Source organism: Natator depressus, chromosome 4 (genome assembly GCF_965152275.1).
Source record: "Natator depressus isolate rNatDep1 chromosome 4, rNatDep2.hap1, whole genome shotgun sequence".
Lineage (NCBI taxonomy): Eukaryota > Metazoa > Chordata > Testudines > Cheloniidae > Natator > Natator depressus.
The window spans coordinates 57,249,448-57,272,151 of record NC_134237.1 but is presented as its reverse complement, the minus strand read 5'-3'; the positions used below and the strand labels follow the sequence as shown (position 1 = coordinate 57,272,151).

General features: G+C 39.8%; 1 protein-coding gene across 5 annotated transcripts in view; it reads right to left on the bottom strand.

Annotated features, from left to right (window-relative positions):
- Nucleotides 1-22,704, bottom strand: part of DCLK2 (doublecortin like kinase 2) — a 137,378-nt gene that overhangs the window by 50,863 nt on the left and 63,811 nt on the right. For 3 of the 5 annotated variants that reach the window (XM_074950973.1, XM_074950975.1, XM_074950977.1), the window contains exons 4-6: nucleotides 20,531-20,635; nucleotides 18,920-18,970; nucleotides 15,321-15,415 (exon numbers count right to left, since the gene is read on the bottom strand). In XM_074950973.1, coding sequence (XP_074807074.1) covers nucleotides 15,321-15,415; nucleotides 18,920-18,970; nucleotides 20,531-20,635 — 251 coding nt within the window. The remainder of the gene's footprint in view (nucleotides 1-15,320; nucleotides 15,416-18,919; nucleotides 18,971-20,530; nucleotides 20,636-22,704) is intronic. The other 2 variants (XM_074950974.1, XM_074950976.1) reach the window with 1 other exon arrangement.

Here is a 22,704-nt window from a genome sequence, read left to right as displayed (position 1 = left end):
TCAGGCCATAACCTAAAATCCACCATCACAACTGGTACTGTTTGTAGTTTCATTAATAGAATTTCCCTCTCACCCTGATGCATAGTCTCTTTAGATTAGCACTGAGGCATGCTGGGAGGGTGGTGTATGGAGGCTTCCATTGCCACCACTAATTTCTATGTCTAAAAGGAGAACTTTGATATCTAGGGCTGGCAGTCTGGCACCTCTACGAACACTAAAATTAGCTTTAAATTTAGTGGTGGTTTTTTTATACTGTCACGGAAGTGAATGCTTAGAATTCAGAGAAACTGAAGTCAGATAACTGTTCTGCATCCCAGCTGTGCAATGCAGATTTTAATAACTATTATATATAAAAATAAAGAGTAAACAAATTTTTAAGGAGAAATTCAGACAAGATGACATTTCCCAAAGTAACTCCCTTTTACAGGTACTATATGTTAATAGGATCTTCACAACTAATTAAGAAAAGTTCTTTCCTCACATCACACAGTGATATATAAAGCAGTGCAGTGTTATTGTAAAAGGGGGCAGGGACTTGTGCAATGAATAAATTGAAAGCAATCAAACAGTGAAAATGTTTTATGTAACTCTTCCCATTTCAGTTCAAAACATATGGTGCTCTATTAAATTAATAGGTATTTAAAAGCACCTTCCTTCCTTCTTTACAAGACACTTCTACCTGTTCCCTGGGGCTCTTTTCCTTGCTTATTTCATGAGTTAATACAGTTCCCACCATTCACCACAAAGGATTAAAATGCTTCTCTGCCTGAAGCTCAGTATCTGCTGAAACAAGGCTTTGCACAACACCCAGGAATGCAAGTCCAGCATTTTCAAGTTCAGCTAACATTATCTTGTTACATTACTGAATATTTTAAGTCATTAACACTACTGTCAGAAAGATTTTGTTAAAGTCTCACATAATGCTAATAAGTGCTCAAGTTTCCAGTGGCATCTAAAGTGCCAAAAAAGTGCTAAAGTGCTAAAGGTACAAAACAGCTAAAGTAACTAGATACAGTGCAACTTAATTTTATGAAGCCGCAGAAACAATGCTGCTTGTCAGATAGTGTCAGCAGCAACTGGATAGTTACCACTTCCTATTAACAACTTTTAAACAGCAAACGTTAATTCATAACGAAAGCAGCATTATCTAGTTGCTATAAAGGAGGTAGGAACTGAATCCAGGTGTCCTGTTTATGTCACTGACAGAAGATTGTAGTTCAGTCAGTCACTTAACCACAGCTTCTCCAAACGTAAACTGGGGATAATAACGTTGACCCACCTTTGTACAACTGCGAAGTGAGTCATCAGCAAAAATATCTAATCTCTCTTTTGGTTATGATTCAAAGATGTCATTGAATAAGTGATAATAGGTGAAGATAGCACATCCTCCAATCCACATTTCTAGACTGCTTCATCCTTGTGAGAGGCAGGATAGTGAAGTGTACTAGAATCTTACTCTCTAGTGAGCTGGGCTAGAAAGATTCAGGCAAGAATAGTGGAAAGGCAAGAGGAAGGATGGTGGTGTATGTGATTAAGGCACTAGACTAGGACTCAGGGTTTTAGCTCCAGCTCTGCCACACTTACTGCATGACTTTGGGCAAGTCATAACTTCTTTAGGCCTAATCCAATACCCACTGAAATCAATGGGAGTTTGTGTGTTGTGGATCAGATCCTCTGTGCCTCAATTCCTCAGCAGTAAAATTGGGGTAATAATCCTTGCAGCGTTCTGGTGAGGTAGGGAAACAATTCCTCAATGCTTCCCAGACACGAAGTTGATGAGGAAGAGAAGGGACATAAGCAGATAGTCTATGTGCATATACTTACAAAGCAGAGCAACTACATTTATGTTTTAGGACGACCAGCATTTGCAATATCCCTTGAATTTCTTTTTATCCAACAAAATGATAGAATAGCAATACTGCGGGTAGTCTTGTTAAAGAGATTATTTTTTTTAAAACTGTCACAGATTAGAAAGTTATTTTTCTATTCTGTGAAGAGTTTAGGGACAATTCCAGCAGCCAGCTACCCCAATTAAGCTGGCAGGCACAGCTCCATAAGCACTCCCTGCACCACAATGCACATGGAGATTTTGGAGGTGAAATGGGCAAAGAGTCAGGACACTGGACTTGCAAGAAGACTCACCAGTCTACCAGCCATTCCCTATGTAATAAGGGAAAAAACAGGCACAGAAACTACTGCAGGGTCCTGTAACTCTGAGACTATATTAGTTAATATAGTGAATATATTATTGTTTTGCAGCCTGGAAATGGGAAGAAATCCTCATCTACTCCCAGCCCACACAAACTCCCCACTTCTTGTTCCCCTTACACAGTGCAATCACATGGACCATGCTCTGAGGAGAATGATTTGGCCCAGAGGACTCTATTCTGATCTCCAATTTCTGCAACAACTGTCAAAGAATTCATACTGAAAGGCAGAATTTGGCTCTAGTTTCTAGGGTGACCATGCAGTAGTTTAATCTTATGCTGCTAACTAAAAGAGTAGAAATATCTTGGCTCTCTTAAAAATTGTGAATACATCCAACACTTTAGACTCTAGGCTCCATTCCTGTATCTAGTGATGACTTCTGCTTTTAGTTAAAAGTACCATACGTTAGTGTGATGCTGTATGATTGAGATATGGCCATTAATATTGCCATTTAAACAATTGCAACACATCTCGTACAAAGTATATCCTGTAAGGTGTCAATGGCAAAGTTATGATATACTAAATATAATTATCCTGTTGATATGCATGGCTCATTTTTGTATCTGAAGTTATAAATATTGGCTATGCACTGGCTAGGGTTGCCAACTTTCTACTCGCACAAAACCGAACACCCTTGCCTCACCCTCTGCCCTGCCTCTCCTCCGAGGCCCAGCCCATGTCCTGCCCCTTCTCCGAGGCCCTGCCCCTGCTCACTCCATTCCCCTCTCCGTCGCTCACTGTCCCCTCCTTCACTCACTCATTTCCAGCAGGCTGGCTCAGGGGACTGAGGTGTGGGAGGGGGTGAGGGCTCTGGTTAGGGGTGCGGGCTCCAGGGTGGGGCCAGAAATGAGGAGTTCAGAGTGCGGGAGGGGGCTCCAGGGTGAGGCAGTGGGTTGGGGTGCGAGAGGGGGTGAGGGCTCTGGGGTAGGGCCAGGGATGAAGGGGTTGGGGTGCAGGAGGGGCTCCAGGTTGGGGTGGAGCCGAGGGTTAGGACTATGGAAGGGGGCTCTGGGCTGGGTGTGTGGGTTCCGGTGTGGGGCCAGAAATAACGGGTTCAGGGTGAGGAGGGGGCTCCAAGCTGGGTTAAGGAGTTGTGTGGGGAGGTGAGGGCTGCAGATAGGGGTGCAGGCTCTGATGTGGGGCTGGGGATGAGGGATTTGGAGTGTAGAAGGGGGCTCCGGGCTGAGGAGTTCAGAGTGCAGGAGGGGGCTCCAGGCTAGGGGTTCAGGGGGTTGTGAGGGCTCTGGCTGGAGGCTCAGGTTCTGGGGTGGGGCTGGAGATGAGGGGTTTGAGGTGCAGGAGGGTGCTCTAGGCTGGGACTGAGGGGTTTGGAAGGTAGGAGGGGGTTCAGGGCTGGGGCAGGGGGTTGAGGCCCGGGAGGGGGTCAGGAGTGCAGGCTCCGGGTGGCGCTTAGCTCAAGCAGCTCTCGGAAGCAGCGGCATATCCCCCCTCCAGCTCCTACGCAGAGGCGTGGCCAGGTGGCTGTGTGCGCTGCCCAGTCAGTAGGTGCCACCCCCGCAGCTCCTGGCCAATGGGAGCTGCGGGGATGGTGCTTGGGGTGGGAGCAGCATGCGGAGCCCTCTTGCTGCCCCTACACATAAGAGCCGGAGGGGGGGAACATGCTGGCTGCTTCCCGGGAGCCTGCCTGCCCTGCTGCGCCGTGCCACCAACAGGACAGTCAACGGCCCAGCCAGCGGTGCTTACCAGAGCTGCCAGGTCCCTTTTCGACCGGGTGTTCTGGTCAAAAACCAGACACACGGCTACCCTAGTGCTGGGGGTATGTAGCTGATCTTTTGAGGCCAGAAGAACCCTTTGTTTGATGAAATTAGTTTTCAATAACTACTCATCATAAAGTTCAGTGGCTGGGTGGTGACGCAAGGGCTGGAATGCCTAAGGAGCCTGCATTTATGACTTGCTGTTAACCAGTGTAGTAAGACAGAGGTTTAGAATAACCACCAGATGAGGGGTGAGTCTGCCCTATTTCTCAGCAGTTTGTCCTGAGTCTGGTATTCTCAGCTGTGACCCACTGAGGCACAGTGACAGTTAGCACTTTTCTTTTTTTGTGCAGTTTAGCAATCTTCACCTCTGCCTTCCTTAAGTCATATCCTCAATTCATGTTTTCATCAACATCCAGAGCCTTCCTTAAGTCATATCCTCAATTCATGTTTTCATCAACATCCAGAGCAAAATCAACTCTAAACCAAAGCAACACAGCATTCAGTGACACACAGAAGACACTTTACAACAAATACACAATTTACAAAACTAGTCAAATATAGTGTTACTTATACTGTCAAAAAACAAACCACACCACAAAATCTGTTCTAAAAATCATAACCCTGTCCAACTAACATTTTAGGTTCCTCAGGCAAAAATGTGCAAAACCAAAACCTCTGTGGAAGAGTATTAATTTTCCACAGCTTCACAAACATCCAACATGCTGTTCTGCATATGGAATTATTTTATAGTGGCTGTTTGACAAAGCTGGAGAAGTTGGGTGACATTCTGATATATGGCTTTGCAACAAGGACACTCACGGTAGATCTGCCTGTGAATTTAAAGCATGTATTTTGGTGCTCAGTGTGACAAGATGCAATGAACACATTAATTTAGCCTAAAGGGTATGGCATGACTAACCATTCTCGCCATCAATCAAATTCCCAGTCATTCATTAATGTCAAGAGAGAGACCTCCATCCTATAGAAACCAGTACTGTGTACAAAGCATAGGAAACCTCATTTTAAAACTAACTTAAAAGGAACTAATTTCTTTTCTAATACAGCAGCTTCCCAAAAACCTGTCACTTTTGGTCACATCTGGTAGCTTATCACCTGAAATTTTAAATTAACTGAAGACTCAGAAAAATTAAGCTTGTAACAGTAAAACATTTATTAGAGAGAGAGATAGGACCCACAGCATACAGTATTATTTCTGCACCACGAAGGTTTCTTTAAGTTCATCCCTAAGGAAATCTTCTTGTACAGAAAGTGTTTAGTAAGCCACTACACTATACAATTGCATTATGACTACATTTGCAGCTGAGTTAATAATACTGACAGTTACAGTCTGTGGTAAATTAATGCTAGTGAAATCATTTGATTACATTCTATGTATTATATTACAGTGAATAGTTCCACTGTGTAAGTCCATAAGAAGTGGCTCTAGGAATTTAAAATAATCATTTGCAGTAGCCAGGAGACAAGTGAGTCACGTGAAATTGGATGTGGTTTGCATCTTTATAGTTTATAATTTGTATTACAATGTCATCATAAATCTGCTAACAGTATTTCATAAGAAATACTGTACAAAGAACAATATTTAATTTACATTGTAAGAAATCCTTTTCCCTTCCCTGGAAGCAGCCATGCGATAAAAATTATTATGGTGAAATGGTGAATGTTTCCAAAAGACCTAAGAGGAACCGTCTGATTCCCACAAGCTGATATTGTTTTGAGGTTGTCTGTAAGACTACACAGTTCTTGATATTCTTCAATCTGCTTCTTAATGAGTTTAAATATATTATTTCTATAAAGGAAAGGAAGCATCTTTGTGAAGACAAGCGCTGGGCTTTTCCAAAGACATAAGTGTTCCCCACACTCTTTCAAACAGTCAATTGCATGACTACCACAGCAATACAAGGACAGAACACGATGGGAGTGACAAAAAAGTCAGTGGTACTTCATAAAGCTGTTTTAAATCTGGCCAGGTACCATTGAGATAACCCAAAATAAGACTTACAGAATTACAAGAGGGCCAGACAGCTGCAATGAAATTACCTATCACTGCTCCCATAGCCCCTCCCCCACAACTTTTTTCCATACCCAGTTATGGCTAAATATCTAATTCTGGATATAGGTCTCTTATGCAGTCAGTCACTCCAACAAGAGAATATGTGGGATAAGATGAGCAGATACCTGCTGATGAGATGAAAAAAAACCCCAAACCCTTCTTTTCTCTCCCCCCGCCCTCACGCAAAAAACATAAAACCAAGTTTAGGCTATGAGAAAAGTACTGCAATTTTATATACGTCTCACTGATGCAACAACTTTTCTTTAAGGTGTTAGAAACGAAGGTGTTTACTTTAAACTTGAACACGACATGTAAATTGGATGCTGTCTTGAATAGAAATGAGTGATAAGGTCTTCACTATGCAGCTGAGGATCTGGAATATTATTCCTATATTTAATTCCCCTACATGGCTACATGAAGTGACTAGAAAATGGCTGGAATGCACCTACAGGTTGGTCAACAAAGCATTCTCTATGAAGAGTCCTCATCTCTAGAATTTGTTCCCTCCAGGGATGAGTCAGCCTTAATTCAGCAGCTTTTAGGCGAAGATGTATCTGTTCCAACTAGATGTTTAATGTCTGTGAGGGTTACCCACCTAACAGTCAGCGGAAAGCATGGTCTAGCTGGTGCCCAACTATTTGAATTTGACTATTTTAACTTTTGGCATATATAGTGTGATAAATATGAAACAGAATATTGAAACAGATAATATGTAGTATGGCGCTTTAGGAGGCTCATTGTTAAAGGCTATGAGGGAGTGCCTGAGGATTACAAGAACGTCTTCATCATGACAGAAGATGACAAGATAACCATGAGTGAACATATGCATATGGAAGCATGGTGCTAAAAAGGGGCAGTGAAATAGCCACCATAGTGTTATTTTAGGTTTTCCCACTTTAAAAAAAAAATAATAAAGCCTATTGCACACTTAAGCTCTAATCCATTTTGATTCATGGGACAAGACTGACAAAAAAAACCTGAGGCTCTGAACCAGGACAGTCCCAGGACAAAATCCTCACTGTCACTGACATATTGCTTTATATTTGCTCACTCATTGCAGTTCTTGTCCCAGAAGCCCATGCTACAGTGAAAGACTCCATTATTTTTGTTTGGTCTTCTGCTTGTTTCAGGTTCTCATCATTAACTCAATGGGAGATAGCCTGATATAAATGGGACCCAGCAGTCCCACATTTGGCGGGTGCACTAAATATTAAGTTCTTCACTTTCTACTGTAATGTCGAGTAGTTGGCTGGGCTGCATTAGAAATGTTGAAGAACTACACTGACATTACTCAGGTTTCAGAGTAGCAGCCGTGTTAGTCTGTATCCGCCAAAAGAAAAGGAGTACTTGTGGCACCTTAGAGACGAACAAATTTGAGCATAAGCTTTCATGAACTACAGCTCACTTCAAAGGATGCATTCAGTGGAAAATACAGTGGGGAGATTTATATACACAGAGAACATGAAACAATGGGTGTTACCATACACACTGTAATGAGAGTTATCAGGTAAGGTGAGCTATTACCAGCAGGAGAGCGGGGGGGGGGGGGGGGGGCGGACACCTTTTGTAGTGATAATCAAGGTGGACCATTTCCAGCATTGGTAACACCCATTGTTTCATGTTCTCTGTGTATATAAATCTCCCCACTGTATTTTCCACTGAATGCATCTGATGAAGTGAGCTGTAGCTCACGAAAGCTTATGCTCAAATAAATGTTAGTCTTTAAGGTGCCACAAGTACTCCTTTTCTTTTTACTGACATTACTGTCATGCAGCTCAAAAATCTCTTCAGCAAGAGTGTTCAGCATTCCGACCCCATCTATGATAGCTGTAAATGGGCTTTACACTAAGTATCAAGCTCATGTTTCCCTTTCTAGCACAGACAGGCTAAATCTTTCTATCTAAATGTAAATATCTGAAGGCAGTGTCTAAGGATTCCTCTTACAAGCTCTATTATTTTTATTTCACTAGGATAAAATGATAAACTTTGTGGAAGTATATATTTTTAAAATTGAACATGTTAGCATGATTAAAGGGAAATTTAAAAAAAAATTAACCCCACAAGAATATAGGCTCTGATCCAGCAAATCACATAAGTGCATTCTTAACTTTAAGCATGAGACTAGTCCCACTGGTGTCAATGAGTTAAGCATGCACATAAGTGATTTGCTGAATGAGGGCCATAATGCCCTTTGACCGTAGTCATTTGGTCTCAACACATTGAAAACATACACACATACACACACACACTAGAGCACAGTGCTATTTAGTTGCTTAATCAGGTTTCCAAAACTATCCCTCAAAGTTAAAGCCTGTTTATTTACAGAAATTTACAAAGCAAGGCTGGGTTTTACGGACCTTAATTTCAGAAGAGACACACAAAACATGTGCTGGACACACCAATCACCTAAACCAGTTTGCTACCATGGTTTTCACCAAATGGATTGTAAGAACAGTTTTAAGTGTCAGACAGAAAATGAAACATTTTAGCTGAATTAACCAGTCTGAGATGAGTTTCAAAAACACTTCACAAATCCTGATGTCTATTAATAACTAAACACACACAAGGGAGCATTGGGAAGTCTGAGACCATGCTTAAAAATCTCATAATGTTAAGTACTTTATTCCACTTTTTCCCTAAATGAATGTTTCTGACAGATTTGATTAACCCTTTCAAATTGGGAGTTTGCTTTTTTTTTTTTTTTTAAACGGTGCAGTGCTCTCTAGTAGCAGCAGATACAGTGGATCTGCTGGAGCCAAGGAGAAAACATGTATTTTAAGAGCATTATAGATCTGGGTCACTGGAGATGCCAACCAGAAGAGTTGCACTTTTCAACTGTCAGTCATCAACTTACAGAAGACTAAAAAAGAACACTGTCCTCCTTGTTAAGTCATCCTGCATTATCGAAGACACTATCGTGGTTTGTTTGACTGTCAAATTTCTGAATGACTCAACAAATCAGCATCTATGCTGAAAAGTAAAAGTAAGCCTCTCCCCAACTCTCACATTATGCACAATGATCTTCCATTTGGTGCCCACAATTACTACCTTTCATTTCAAAATGCAGGGCCTGCAACAACACTCTTCCCGTCCCTGGTAAACTGAACTTCTAGTGATGTGCAAAAAGTTCAGAGGTTTGATTAAAACTAGGGCTGTCGATTAATCACAGTTAACTCACACAACTAACAAAAAAAGTAATCATGCTTTTAAAAATTAATCACTATTAATTGCTGTTTTAATCACACTGATAAACAATAGAATACCAATTGAAATTTATTAAATATTTTTGGATGTTTCTACATTTTCAAACATATTGATTTAAATTACAACACAGAATACAAAGTGTACAATGCTCACTTTTATCATTTTTACAATGCAAATATTTGTAATAAAAATAATATGAAGAAATATTTTTCAATTCACATCATACAAATACTGTAGTGCAATCTCTTTATTGTGAAAGTGCAACTTACAAATGTAGATAGTTACATAATACACTCAAAAACAAAACAATGTAAAACTTTAGAGCCTATAAGTCCACTCAGTTCTACTTCTTATTCAGCCAGTCGCTAAGACAAACAAGTTTGTTTACATTTACGGGAGATAATGCTGCCCTCGTCTTATTTACGTCATCTGAAAGTGAGAAGAGGCGTTCACATGGCACTTTTCTAGCCAGAATTTACGTGCCAGATATGCTAAACATTCATATGCCCCTTCATGCTTTGGCCACCATTTGAGAGGACATGCTTCCATGCTGATGACGTTTGTTAAAAATATGCGTTAATTAAATTTTGACTGAGCTCCTTGGGGGAGAATAGTAGGTCTCCTGCTCTGTTTTACCTGCATTCTGCCATATATTTAATGTTATGGCAGTCTCAGATAATGACCCAGCACATGTTTGTTTGTTTTAAGAACACTTTAATTGACAAAACGCAAAGAAGGTACCAATGTGAGATTTCTAAAGATAGCTACAGCACTCGACCCAAGATTTAAGAATCTGAAGTGCATTCCAAAATCTGAGAGGGATGAGGTGTGGAGCATACTTTCAGAAGTCTTAGAAGAGCAACACTCCAATGTGAAAACTACAGAACCCAAAGCACCAAAAAAGAAAATCAACCTTCTCCTCGTGGCATCTGACTCGGATGATGAAAGTGAACATGCATCAGTCCGCTCAGCTTTGGATAGTTATCAAACAGACCCTGTCATCAGCGTGGACTCATGTCCCCTGGTACAGTGGTTGAAGCATGAAGGGACATATAAATCTTTAGCGCATCTGGAACGTAAATATCTTGCAACACCAGCTACAACAGTACTACATGAACGCCTGTTCTCACTTTCAGGTGATATTGTAAACAAGAAGCTGGCAGCATTATCTCCTGCAAATGTAAACAAACTTGTTTGTCTGAGTGACTGGCTGAACAAGAAGTAGGACTGAATGGACATGTAGGCTCTAAAGTTTTACATTCTTTTGTTTTTGAATGCTGGCGGTTTTTTGTACAGAATTCTACATTTGTAAGTTCAACTTTCATGATAGACTGCATTACAGTACTTCTATGAGGTGAATTGAAAAATACTATTTTTGTTTTTTACAGAAAATATTTGTAATCAAAAATAAAGTGAGCACTCTACTGTAATTGAAACCAATATACTTGAAAATGACATCCAAAAATATTTAAATAAATGGTATTCTATTATTTTTTAATCGCTTGACAGCCCTAGTTAAAACTCATATTAATATCCAGTAGTGTGTGATAGCATGTGTTGTTTTCATGGGTACCCCAGTCATTCACTAACCCATCCTCACAAAACCACCGCATCACAGTGACCTTCCTTCAATCAAGGAACAAATTCACCTATTTGTGAAAGGGCCCGATTCTGCAATCTTTACTTAGGTTCAATTCCTATTGACTGCAATATCATCCCACAGATTCCAGTGTAAGTTTTGCCTGAACAAACACTGCAGGATGGGGACTTACAACAGCATCCTGATTTGGTCGGTTAGCTCACTGAATTAGTAGCACAATGACATTCTGGATGAAAGTTTATCAGGGCAGAAAAAAGCCCCTCTATAAAAGATAAGCTGTTCTTCCTTCAAGAGTTTGTTTCCTGTGATTGGTTTTCTGTCCCTGAGAGTACCATTTCCATGGATCCAGTACACTGAGAAGGAGAGGGAAATCCTTGGGGAGTGAAACAACTCTTCATTTTGCTTTGAAGGAAAAGTGGCATGAAGAGAATATGATGTAAGGGTCAAGGTCTGTGATCAAGAAAGAAAAATTGCCACTAAAGTCACTATGATTTGCTATTTTTCTGCCCTGATGTCTGGAATTATCACTCAAGCGCTGCCCTGGTCTTTAGCATTTATTATCCAGCTTCAATCCTGTGCTGAAATATGCCATGTACTTAATTTGCCATATACTTTGCTCTGGAGGTTGAGAAGATATTGGTGTTGCAAGGGTAATGTGTTTGCAGCTGCTGTTCCTGCATGATCATTTCAATAAGTTGAAAATCAACCCTGATTTGTTCTCTTCTTCCAGACAAAACGACCTCATCATAATTGTCTCCAATGATTATGCAACACTAGACATGGTTACCAGAATTGTTATCCACTTTAATCAAAGAAATGATAGTTTATTTGCTATACAGAATATCAATTGCCATTGAAAAGGGGAGCTCAATCAGCAGTACAGCATTCATATGTAACTGTAACTTCTCTTTTTTTTTTTTTAAAACTGTGGATTAGAATGAGCATTTGGGTCTGGTTTTTAAAAACCTTAAACAAACAAACAAAAAGGAAAGCGTAATAGGAGAACACTGCCCTTTGAATTTCATGAGAGCTATTGCATGAATTGTTGCACGTGCACACACACACAAAACCACCAGCAATTTTTTTTAATACCTTCTTAGTTCTGTCTGTTAATATTCTACATAATCATACACATGCCTACAATTAAATCTGCAGCCAAAACATTAACTTTTCAAACAAACCAACCCTCAGCATATCGTCTTGTGCCTTCAATGTGATAAGTGTTCTTCCATGGTTTCAACATTTGCATTTTCTCTCAGCTGCAATTACCGTCACTTCCTGGACAGCGATTCCTTGCAGCTTTATACAAGTGCAGGAAGCCAGCCTGTGCATGTAAGAGCACAGTGTGCAAAAGGGGACATCACCAGTGGGATAAGGTAAGGACTACAAAGGCCCTACAAAATAATAAAATTGAATTTTTCTTTTTCATAGATGGACAGGTCAAACCAAACACCACAAATATAATGGCTTCCTAAAAAGCACAGGTATAACTGCGTCCAATGAAGTGAGCTGTAGCTCACGAAGGCTTATGCTCAAATAAATTTGTTAGTCTCTAAGGTGCCACAAGTACTCCTTTTCTTTTTGCGAATATTCCTCTTCCTATTTTTATGTCAATTCTTTGATCCTCATGCATGCTTGTTGGAGTACTTCCCAGAAACAGATGAGTGTTGGGAATGCATCCCAGAAACAGAAACAAGTGTTGACAAAATGCATTAATTCCTTTTGGCATTGACCTCAAGATGAACCAGCTAACCATACCGATCTCTCTAGTGACCAAAACACAGCTGGAGTCTACTTCTGAATAGCTGCATACCAGTGGGAAAAATGAGAGGTAGCTACTACTTTGGTAGGTATTTTATGCTTTTTTGGATGATTAGTTTGTTTTTGCCATTTTCCAACTCTCTGATGGAGCATGCATGGCTTATTTGACATGAAAAATCCATTATTACCAAGTATCAATTGAAGTCAAAAATAGAAAATTACTGCAGAAGCTACTTGAGTGAAACTAACAGTGAAAGGGAGAAAGGACTTTCCACTTGATTAAAAATAGCTTGCTACTATCAGAAATTGTCTCTCTTAAAAGCAATCAGGATAGTCATTATTTATAATTCTGCATTAGTAATTTTGTTGAGGTAAATGAGATAAAGCAGAAGAAATTGTTAAAATGTAGGAGCTGAAAAATCTTATAAATAAGATACCCTCAATTCCACCAATATTGGTGTTTTATACCATAAGCAACTTCGGCATACAATACTGGAGATTTTTTGAGCCAAATTCTGATTTAAGATACACAGTTCACGTTTTCACAAGTAGAAACTGCTATTGCTCCTACACACATACACCCACACACACACACCCTGTTTTTCCAAGACAGACTGCCTAGCAAGAGATCAATCTAAGCCTGTGTGTGAAGAGGAACTAGTATAGCTCAACACTGTGGCCTCAGTGCAAGAGAAGCACATCAAAATTACTACCAAGAACCAAGTAATTTAAGACCAGGGTGGATAAAAAGTTTTTTTTTTTTCCCCTCAAAAAGCTTATCTAAAGATAGTTTTAATTAAGATATGTTACAGCTCAGAGATATCTCATCATGGAATAGGGATTATAAATTCTAATTCTATAGTATGAGATAATATATTCATGTAATGTTTAAGAAAAGTTTTGTAAATGGAGTTCCAACAGTTCATGGATTAGGGACCCAATTTTATGGGGTTCCACAGGCTTCTGTATAGATTATTTAGGTTAATCTTTCTATCTACCCAATGGGACTCAGTGCTCAGTCTAGAAGATACCATCAGAGATGCTTAGTTTTGCAGTTCTCAAACTGTGGATTTCTGTTTCCAGAGGTAACATGCTTGTTAACAGCAAAAATGTTTTTACATAATAATATATAGAGGTGAGAAATAACAGACCTCAACTCTATTGTTCCTCTGAAAATTTGTGTACACAGAGTCAATCCCTTACCTCTCTCTAAAGTGCAAAGTTTCAAAAAGTTCAATGGACAGAAGATTGTTGGGGGCGGAATAGATCTGGACAAGGAGAAGAAGTCTGGAGATAAATGTAAGAAGCGAGGGACATATGCTTGTTTTGTTAAAATATTATATGCTTGCTGTTGAAGAAAAAAATCCAGAACACTTACGGTTGTTGTTTTAGTTAAATAAAACAATTTAAATGTCTGTCTGGTGATATTCACATCCTAATACAGCATGGCAAGAAAATCCTTGAAAAAAGAATAATGATTAACTTGTTGAATTGGAGATAGTTCACCTCCCAATAACTTCATAAATATCTGCTTCAATTACCTTTGGTAAATGAAATAACCAAACAATCATTCATTTTCTGATATAGTTGTAAAATTCATCTGAAAAGTTTTCAAAATAAATCACTGTTTAAAAATGTATAGTGTGTACCTTCTAAAAATGAAACCTACATCTATCTCTGAGTTTTGAAGAATGTGTATTAAGGTTATAACAACCAACAAGAATGCACTTTTATGTAGAAAACCATGATTAAAGCGAGTCTTCTGACTAGTGATTTAAATCAATTTGATTTAAATCAAATCCACCCTGTTTAAGAATATACTGGAACTTATCATGTCAATCAAAATTCCTTTCTAGCAGGCTCACCAGGGAAGCCTGCCAGAAAGCAGTGCAATATGCAGTTGAAATATACAAAGATTCAATAATAATTAGTATGTCAAAAAACCCAAACCTGAGTACCACTCTAATTGTGGTCTGTCCTTTCTATGCTCTCTAAATTGAGACAATTTTTGATGAAATTATGCATCCTGTTTACAACCATTATTTTCAACAATAGGAGCTGCAACTTGAAATGATCAGGAAGTGAATCCTCTAGTGAACTTGGAGAAATGCTGTAATTTATGTATTGACTAGAAAATTCTCCTACAAAAGACAGCAGCAAAAAAAAGTCTCACCACCATTCTAGCCCCACACAGAAGATAACAGGGCCAGAGCCCTGGTAAAGGGAAAGCCATGGTTTCACTGGGGGATGATTCTCTTGGTGCAGGCACTGCAGAAGCCCGCCAGCTGCCCTCAGAGAAAGCCCTAATATAAGGGGCAGGAAGAATATGCCAGGGGCAAGAGGGGCATGTCAGGGGTGGGGCAGCAGCATGCAGTGTTGCAGCCCATAGAGCAGCCCTGGGAGGTTACTGTAGCTTTAGGCTTTCTAAGTTGCATGGGAAGGGAGGGATAAAGTAGGCACAAAGATGGCTCAAAGCCACCAGCGCCCCCCTTCCCATAGACTCAGAGTTCTGTCCAGCACCTCTGAAACAGACATCACAGAATCTCACCTCAAATCTCCCACCTAACTTAATTCAATAATTAAACCAGCAAAAATGGCTTATGGACTAGAAACGGTTTTTGATTTCTTGTGGGTATGTACATACTTTTGATTTTTATTCTTGAGCACCACCTAGAACTTTGTCCAATTAGTAAGGGGTTGGTTATAAGCATGAAAGTTTCAGTTTCTGCTGCAAAAGATCCAGGTGTGCAACACCTACCTTGAGTCCACGAAAGCTCCCCGGACTGGTTGGTGAAGAGCTGGAGGACTTGGTAGATTTTGGAGTGGATATCTGGCTGCTGGATGTTCCATTGACTGTCCAGAGCAACAAAGGCAACCAAGAGGAAGAAAAGATTATTAAAAGATAAAAACACAAATGCCTGTTGCAATATAACGTGCCTCTCTGAGGTATTATCTGAGTTTACTCACATAAAGACCAAACAGGCCCAACACCAGAATCTCAGAAAGAACCATAAGGTCCAGTACTGTATCCTTTACTCACTCAAACTCCCATTGGCTGGCAATTCGCTGCATCCTTTGCACATACAAAACACTGCATTTCTATTCCAGTTTCATGAGAGCCAGTCTGCCAGTGGGAGGTTTGGGTACACAAAGATTGCAGGATTGGATCTTTAAGTTGCATAATTTATTGTGATATCATAACAAAATATTAGAGAGATACAATTCAGGTTGCCAAAATTTGACCTCCCTTTCCCTCTTTCCCATTTACAAAGTCAACTTAATACTTTATAGATGAGTTGTGTTTTCATTTAAATTAAAATGTGTGTGTTTTGGGGATTAAACAGTACTAGACTACAGATTCTCAATTGAACCCTTAATAATAGAGTATTGTGCGTCGGAAAAATATTTTCAAAAAAGTTAACATTTCATTTTTGAACTTTCAAGGAGTTACTATAAGTATCAATGAGAAAATTCTCAGAGGACAGAAAAATTCTCCCTCCCCCAACCCCTGATGTCAAGAATCTACCCATTTTAACCCCTCTAATTATTCAGGGCCTAATAAAACCTCCACTGTACTCCTATTGGCTTGAGGGGCAGTTAGATCAGGTCCTACATTCTTCCAAAAAAAGGGCTAAATCGGTGTCATTCATAAGATTGACCAAGGGAGTCTCTATTAAATGATGCAATGTATTGCTTCTGCATCCAATCCTTGTTTGCCTGAGGAGAGGAAAAACTGATCAGGAAACTAAACAGAAAAAAAAAAAAAAAAAAAAAAGAAAGAAAGCTTCACAGTGGGAGGAAGTTTCTCCTTTAAGAAAAACAAAAACCTGCCAACAAGACATTTTGTTTCCATGGAAACACAAGTAACCACCTACACTTTTTCAGATGTGTGAAGAATCTCTCTAATCTCGCTATGCACTACTCTTTTAAGCACCACCGTTGTTTTTTGCTGTGCAAATGCCAGCCAACATACAATACTGAACTTCTCTGGGAATTGAGGAGTCTTCCTACACAGGCTCTATTTTATTTTGTAATGCTTGAATAGTTGTGATCTCAGTGGTTACTGTGATTACACAGCAGCTCCACAGCCTTAACAAATGATCCTCCTGAATGTGCATGATGCTAGGTTAAAAATTAAGCACCATTTATCTAGGGAATCAGTCTTCTTGGAATCTGATGACCATCCCAGTTCTATTCCTGGCTCTGCTATTGATTCACTAAGGGGTTGATCCTGCACTGCTAACATCAATGAAAGTTTTACAATTGGCTTTAATGAGAGCAGGACTGAGCACCTTATGACAAAGGACAAGCCACTCTGAGGGAGATTTCAAAAGCATCTAAATGGAACACAAGTCCCACTGAATGTCCTTTAGGCTCTTTGGAAGATCTCCTCTCTCTCTGTGTCTCAGACATCCCTTCCGTAAAATGGGGAGAATAATGCTTCGTTAACTTTGTAAATTGTACGAAAAGGCTTAAGTGTTAGTTATTATTTTATATTGTACTTCCTGGAAAGCCATATAAGAACTTCGATTTTAAAATTCTATTGGTAAAACAAAAAACAAAAACAAAAAAACAGCTTGAGAACATAAAAGAAGGTTGTCTAGAGAATTCTGCCTGAAATCAGCTAAGTAGTGCTATCGGAGCAGAAATTGTCACTTTTACTCAGAAACTCATTTTACATAGTTCATCGGCAGCTCCCTATCTTGTGCCTGCCATGGTATGTTTGGGTAGGCCCTGCCTATGTGATAACTTTTACATAGGTTTGTAACCAGTTAGTACCATATTGGTCTCTAAACCACTACATGCACAACATGGTAAACACTGTTAGTCACTGTGACAGCTGGCCATATTTTGCCATTGTCAGAGGCCTAGGCCTGGACATGGTTGTCTCCCTCTAACTTGTTCATAAAACTCAGGTGTGGAAAGGACCCCTAACCAGGTCTGTGCAATGGTTTGGCCAACTGGTTTTCCTTCCTCCCAGCAATCTGTGAAGTAAGACATCCCAGAGTACCTTGCCCCCTGGGCTGCTGGTGTTGCTCTGCATGCTGCTCTCCCCTGACTCTAATCCCTTGCGGAGGCAGTATAGGACAGCTGCCCAGAGATGTTTCGTAGCTACATGGTATTGTGCTGGAGACAACACAAGAAGAGACTGATCTGAGGACAGATCTCAACCATGTTTTCTGCAACCAGTCTGGATGAGTGCTAGAACATAGTTGTAACTGTAGTGAGGACAGACCCGTAGGACCCAATCCTGGGAGGGGCTGAGCCCCCTCAGCTCCCAAGAAGTAGAGATCTCACACGGACAGACTTTAAGGAAAAGGAGGAAAGCAGCTGCCAGTTAAAACTGCAATACCTTCCTTTGACATTCTCAATAAAAAGACTCAGTCATACTTTGATGTATTTGTAACTTGCCGCTGATTGTTGCACATACACACAAAGCTTTTCCTTTCTAAATCAATTCTCCAGTTGTAGGCACTTTAGGAGAAGGGTTTGGTGTCTTTCTATATATATGGGGCAGCAGCAAGCACATTTTGAGTATGAGTTATAATACAAATAAATACATTTCCTTTTCCCCAGTTCCTTAAATGGAATATACAATGCCACAATTCACTAGCATATGAGGGTTTTTAAACAACACTAAAAGATTTTTAAAATTTGTATTTTCAGCGTGGTCCAATATTGTAAGCCATTTGCCAATTAAGAATACATATATTTACGTGGGAAACGGAGGTGGTTGGGGTTTTGGTTTTTTTTTTTTTTTTTTTTTAAAGGACATGGCTGACCCATTTTTCCACATAAATACATTGCCAGATTATAGATCTAGGACTTAGCCTTAAATAGCAGAGATCCAAGAAAAAACTACATTTATTTCATTTGCTTCACAAAAAGTTAGAAAACATATAGGGCCTGACTTGTTCTGGTGTAAGTTAGAAGCAAATCAGTCCCACATTATTCTGAATTTAACTACATTTTCAGTAATTCTCAGTGACTCAGCTCCAGCTAATCTTTTCTGGTGGTGTTGGTTAAAATTTCTCATTATCACACTCTCTAGAATGCCTATATACATTCATAGCTTATAAAGATGCTTCTCTATATGTAGTTAAATTATACCTTAATAAATCTAATTTTACTGCACTGTCTGCAGATGTCTGGCAGTTACAAACATCATTCACACTCTCGCTCTCTCGCCCACTCAAAGACCTACAGTAACAAGTAGGATAGATCCAACATGCTTTTGTTTTCCAGAGCATAAAATGTGTGTGGCAAACTGTAATACATTCATGGATATGGAGAGAAGGGTAAATGGAAAGGTAAGAGGCACAATGGTGAGATAAAGCCATAATAATAATGGCTCACCTGGGGATTTTGCTGTAGAATAAGCACTGGAGTAGTGGCCACCCCTCTTTACTGCACTCATTCATTTGACACAAAGGAGAAAGACATTAAGGAGAGAAGTTATTCAGCATACACACAAAGGAAGAAGGGTAAATGCACAAGCAACAATCACCATCAAAAACTGAAAGGGAAAATATGATAAGTATAAACATAAATACCAGACAATTTGGCGTAAAATCCTCAAATTACCTAAGCGATCGAAGTGCCCAAGTCCCAGTCATGATTTCAGAGCCTAGAGTCCCATGAAAAGACATTCCGTTAGACTGAGGCTCCTATGTCACTTTGGAAAATGAGACATTTGGCACCTCAATCACTTAAGCGCTTTTGAAATTTATACCCTTTGTTTTCATGTAAAGGTTTGAGCAGAATAAAGTTTTAGACTGAAAACTTTGGTGCAAGGCCTGTCTTCTTGGGTGTGTGGACATTGCTTAGCACATTCTGAGCTTTACTAGAATATAAATAAATCATAAAATGAAAATATTAGTACTAATCACTACATTTTGAACTAAATTAATTGAAGAGTTACACCCCATACAATTTCAATGAGGTTAACAGGCTTACATGACCTATGTGTATATCAGTTATGAAATCAGCCTTTTATGTACTGCCCTTTCTTATGATTACAGTTGTTCTCTGAAACTAAAAAATATCCTACTTTTACTTGTGACACAAAAGACACAAAATGACAATGAAAATCACTCTAGCAAGGCAGTAAAAATTGATTTGAAAATAATAAAACAGGATTATATTCTGGTTTTGATACGCATACAGGAGCTGCACATATAGCCACAATCAGAACATGGCATCATATATTTTTATATTCAATGGCTCAATGTCAGTGTCACTTTTCCGCAGTGGAGAGAAAAACCATTTGAGTTTTGCTATATTTTGGGGTGGAGGTGAGGGAAAACCACAATAACTTGTGAGGTAAAAAGCGAAAGCAAAAATTTTCCCCTTTTTCTCATTTTCAAGTAAAATGACCCAATGCTTGGAAATGTGCTATTCAGTCAGACGAGCAGCAGGTGAAGAGACAATTTGAACATTACTATAAAATGACAGGAAGTATGAGAAGAAACCATGTTTATGTAATTTCACAGGGCAATATACAACAGCTCAAAGAAGCAAACTGCTATATTTTGACAGTGTTCAACATATGAAAGGGGAAAAACCCTAAATTCGAACCACAGAAGGGTTTATTTTTAGTGTAATGAATGAGGATTTAATCAGATGATCCCATTTCAGTAAATAGGGGTCTTCAGCAAATCCAACCCCATGCTGAAGTTTATCCTTAAAATGTACAATTAGCACAAACCACTGTAAACATTCACAAATTCAAACCTTTTTGGCTTGTAATGAAAAAGAATCTCTTTTCTTTGCAGGGTTCAGAATAAATGCATTTCATGCCATCAATTGGCGTATAAAATCTGTGTGGCATAACTTGGCATTTTAGGTTCTAACTCATGAAATACATAACATTTGCACTTCATAAAAAGATGGCAATCTTTGCAGTCCATTCAACAAATTACAAGTTTCATATGCTCTGACTATTCAGCTATTTCCTTATAATTGTACCTGAAGCAGGTGACTTGCTTCGACGTGAGGGTCCTGGGCTTTTGGATCCAGATTGCCTTGGTGTACCAGGTGAACGGGAATAAGATGACTTCATAACACGACATTCTGGAAGGAAACAGATTGAGTTTGGAAAATATTTAAGTGTACAGATTCAATTCTAAATTAGACCACCTATGGCAGCTGTTTATTGCTCAGGAAACAAACTGACATTTTCCAACATTTCTGCCAAATTAAATAAAACTAATTTATAGAAGAATCCAAAAAACTTTAACCCACATACTATATAAATTCTGTTTTGAGCTGGCCAAATACTGAAATATTCTGAATGCAGTACTTCTCCGTGCCTTGAAGTTGGATTCATAGTACAATTCAAATTTGTATCTAGACATATATGAGACAGTGAAATGAATGAAGTGGTACGGGGGTTCTTCTGATGCCTCACCAACCTCTGTAGTTTGTAATGACAGTTATATATAATGCAGCATCACACATGCTGGAGCACATGTTGACACACTGGAAATCTTGTTAACTGGTTGGAAACCTGCACCTTCTGCCTCTTCAAGCCAATTTCATTTTAGCTTAACTCTAAGGCAGTTGGGTTATTTTTGCCAGAAGTGCAGTGCCATTCCTACCAATTTTCAGAGGAAGTGAGAAATGCCTGCGGGCACCAAAGGGCAGAGCCAATAAAGTTATCTTCTCCCACCCACCTCACATACATCTATTAATAAAAGGGAAGCCAAAGACGAAAGCAACCAATATTCACACACATTGCCATCTTGGGAAGTTTTTCATTCTTGCAGTTAACACCCATTACTAAACTTTCATCATCTCTCCCAATTAGACCAGTTTTCCTCCCCATTTCCCACCAATGCCATCAATTCAATCCAACCCACCAACAAATGAATTCACACATGCTACTGGATCAATTTATAAAAATCAAATACAAAATGATTCAAATCCCCACGAAACAAATTCAACCCTGCTTATGCCGAACAACCCTCCTCCCATATTACCAAATCAATTCAAACCTTCCTTCTCTCTTCATTTCTCTGTGCCCCCATTTTACCATCCTCAGGCTATTCTGTCCCCTGATACATTACTACTTCTCTCCAAACCAATTAAGATTGTCCCCTCCCACCTAATTCACATGGCCTCTCCATGGCTTCATCTGCTTCCCTTTACGTGCTCCAGGCAAGGGTGGCAGGGCTTAGACTAGGATCCCTATACTCTTTCCACCACTTGCTTCGAGGGAGACACAGCCATTTAGTTCTCACACCAGACCACCTAACGTCCAGCTTTTGGGTCTATTCTCAGACTCCTGCCTCCCCTGCTGAGTCTTCAGCATTTGACCAGCTACCAAGGGTGGATAGGATTAGTGACTGCCCCTCCCTCCGGCCAGACAATTAAGTTCTATTGCTGACCTTGAGCTACCCTTCTCTTCCACTGAAACCCCCAGAGCTACTGCAGCTTCTAAGCGAAGAGCCCAACCCAGATCGTCTCACCAATACCTCACACCCAGGCTGAGAACTGATGGACTGGGACTGGAAGGTAAACTATGGCCTTGTCTAGACTATGATTTGGAAGATATTAGCTAACACGTCAGCTCTCCTCTCAGGCCTGTGTGAGGTTAAAGCTTCAAGCTCAACCTGTTCAATCCACATTAAAGGCATGCTGCCTTGTCTACCCCAGGCTAATACTTTCCAAATCCAAGCCCAGACAAGTCCTAATGGATTCAGGGGAGAGGGACCAATGGAAATCAAAGAGAAATAGAATTAATACGTTCGATGAAAATGAGATAACTAAAGTAAGACTAATAGTTGGGGGTTGGGGGTGAGGAAACCACTTTTAGATCTTAACATTGTATTCAGGCTTTTTGCATTACCAGTGCAGGCCTGTCAGTCTCACACAGGCCTGGGAGCAGACCTGATGGGAAAGGCCACCAGGACTAGAGTTGGTTGCAATTTTTCCTTGCAACAATAAAATTTTCATTTTTGTCAAAAATAATTCAGGTGTTTAACAGAAAAAAAAAAACAGAGAGAGGAAAAAAGTCCGTCCCCCCCCCCAGCCTGAATGATCTGTGGGCATTTCATAAGGAGACCAATGCCAAGCATCCTCTCTTCACAAGTATTTTCATTCAAGGGAGGATAATTTGGTTCAGTAGCTGAACCAGTGTC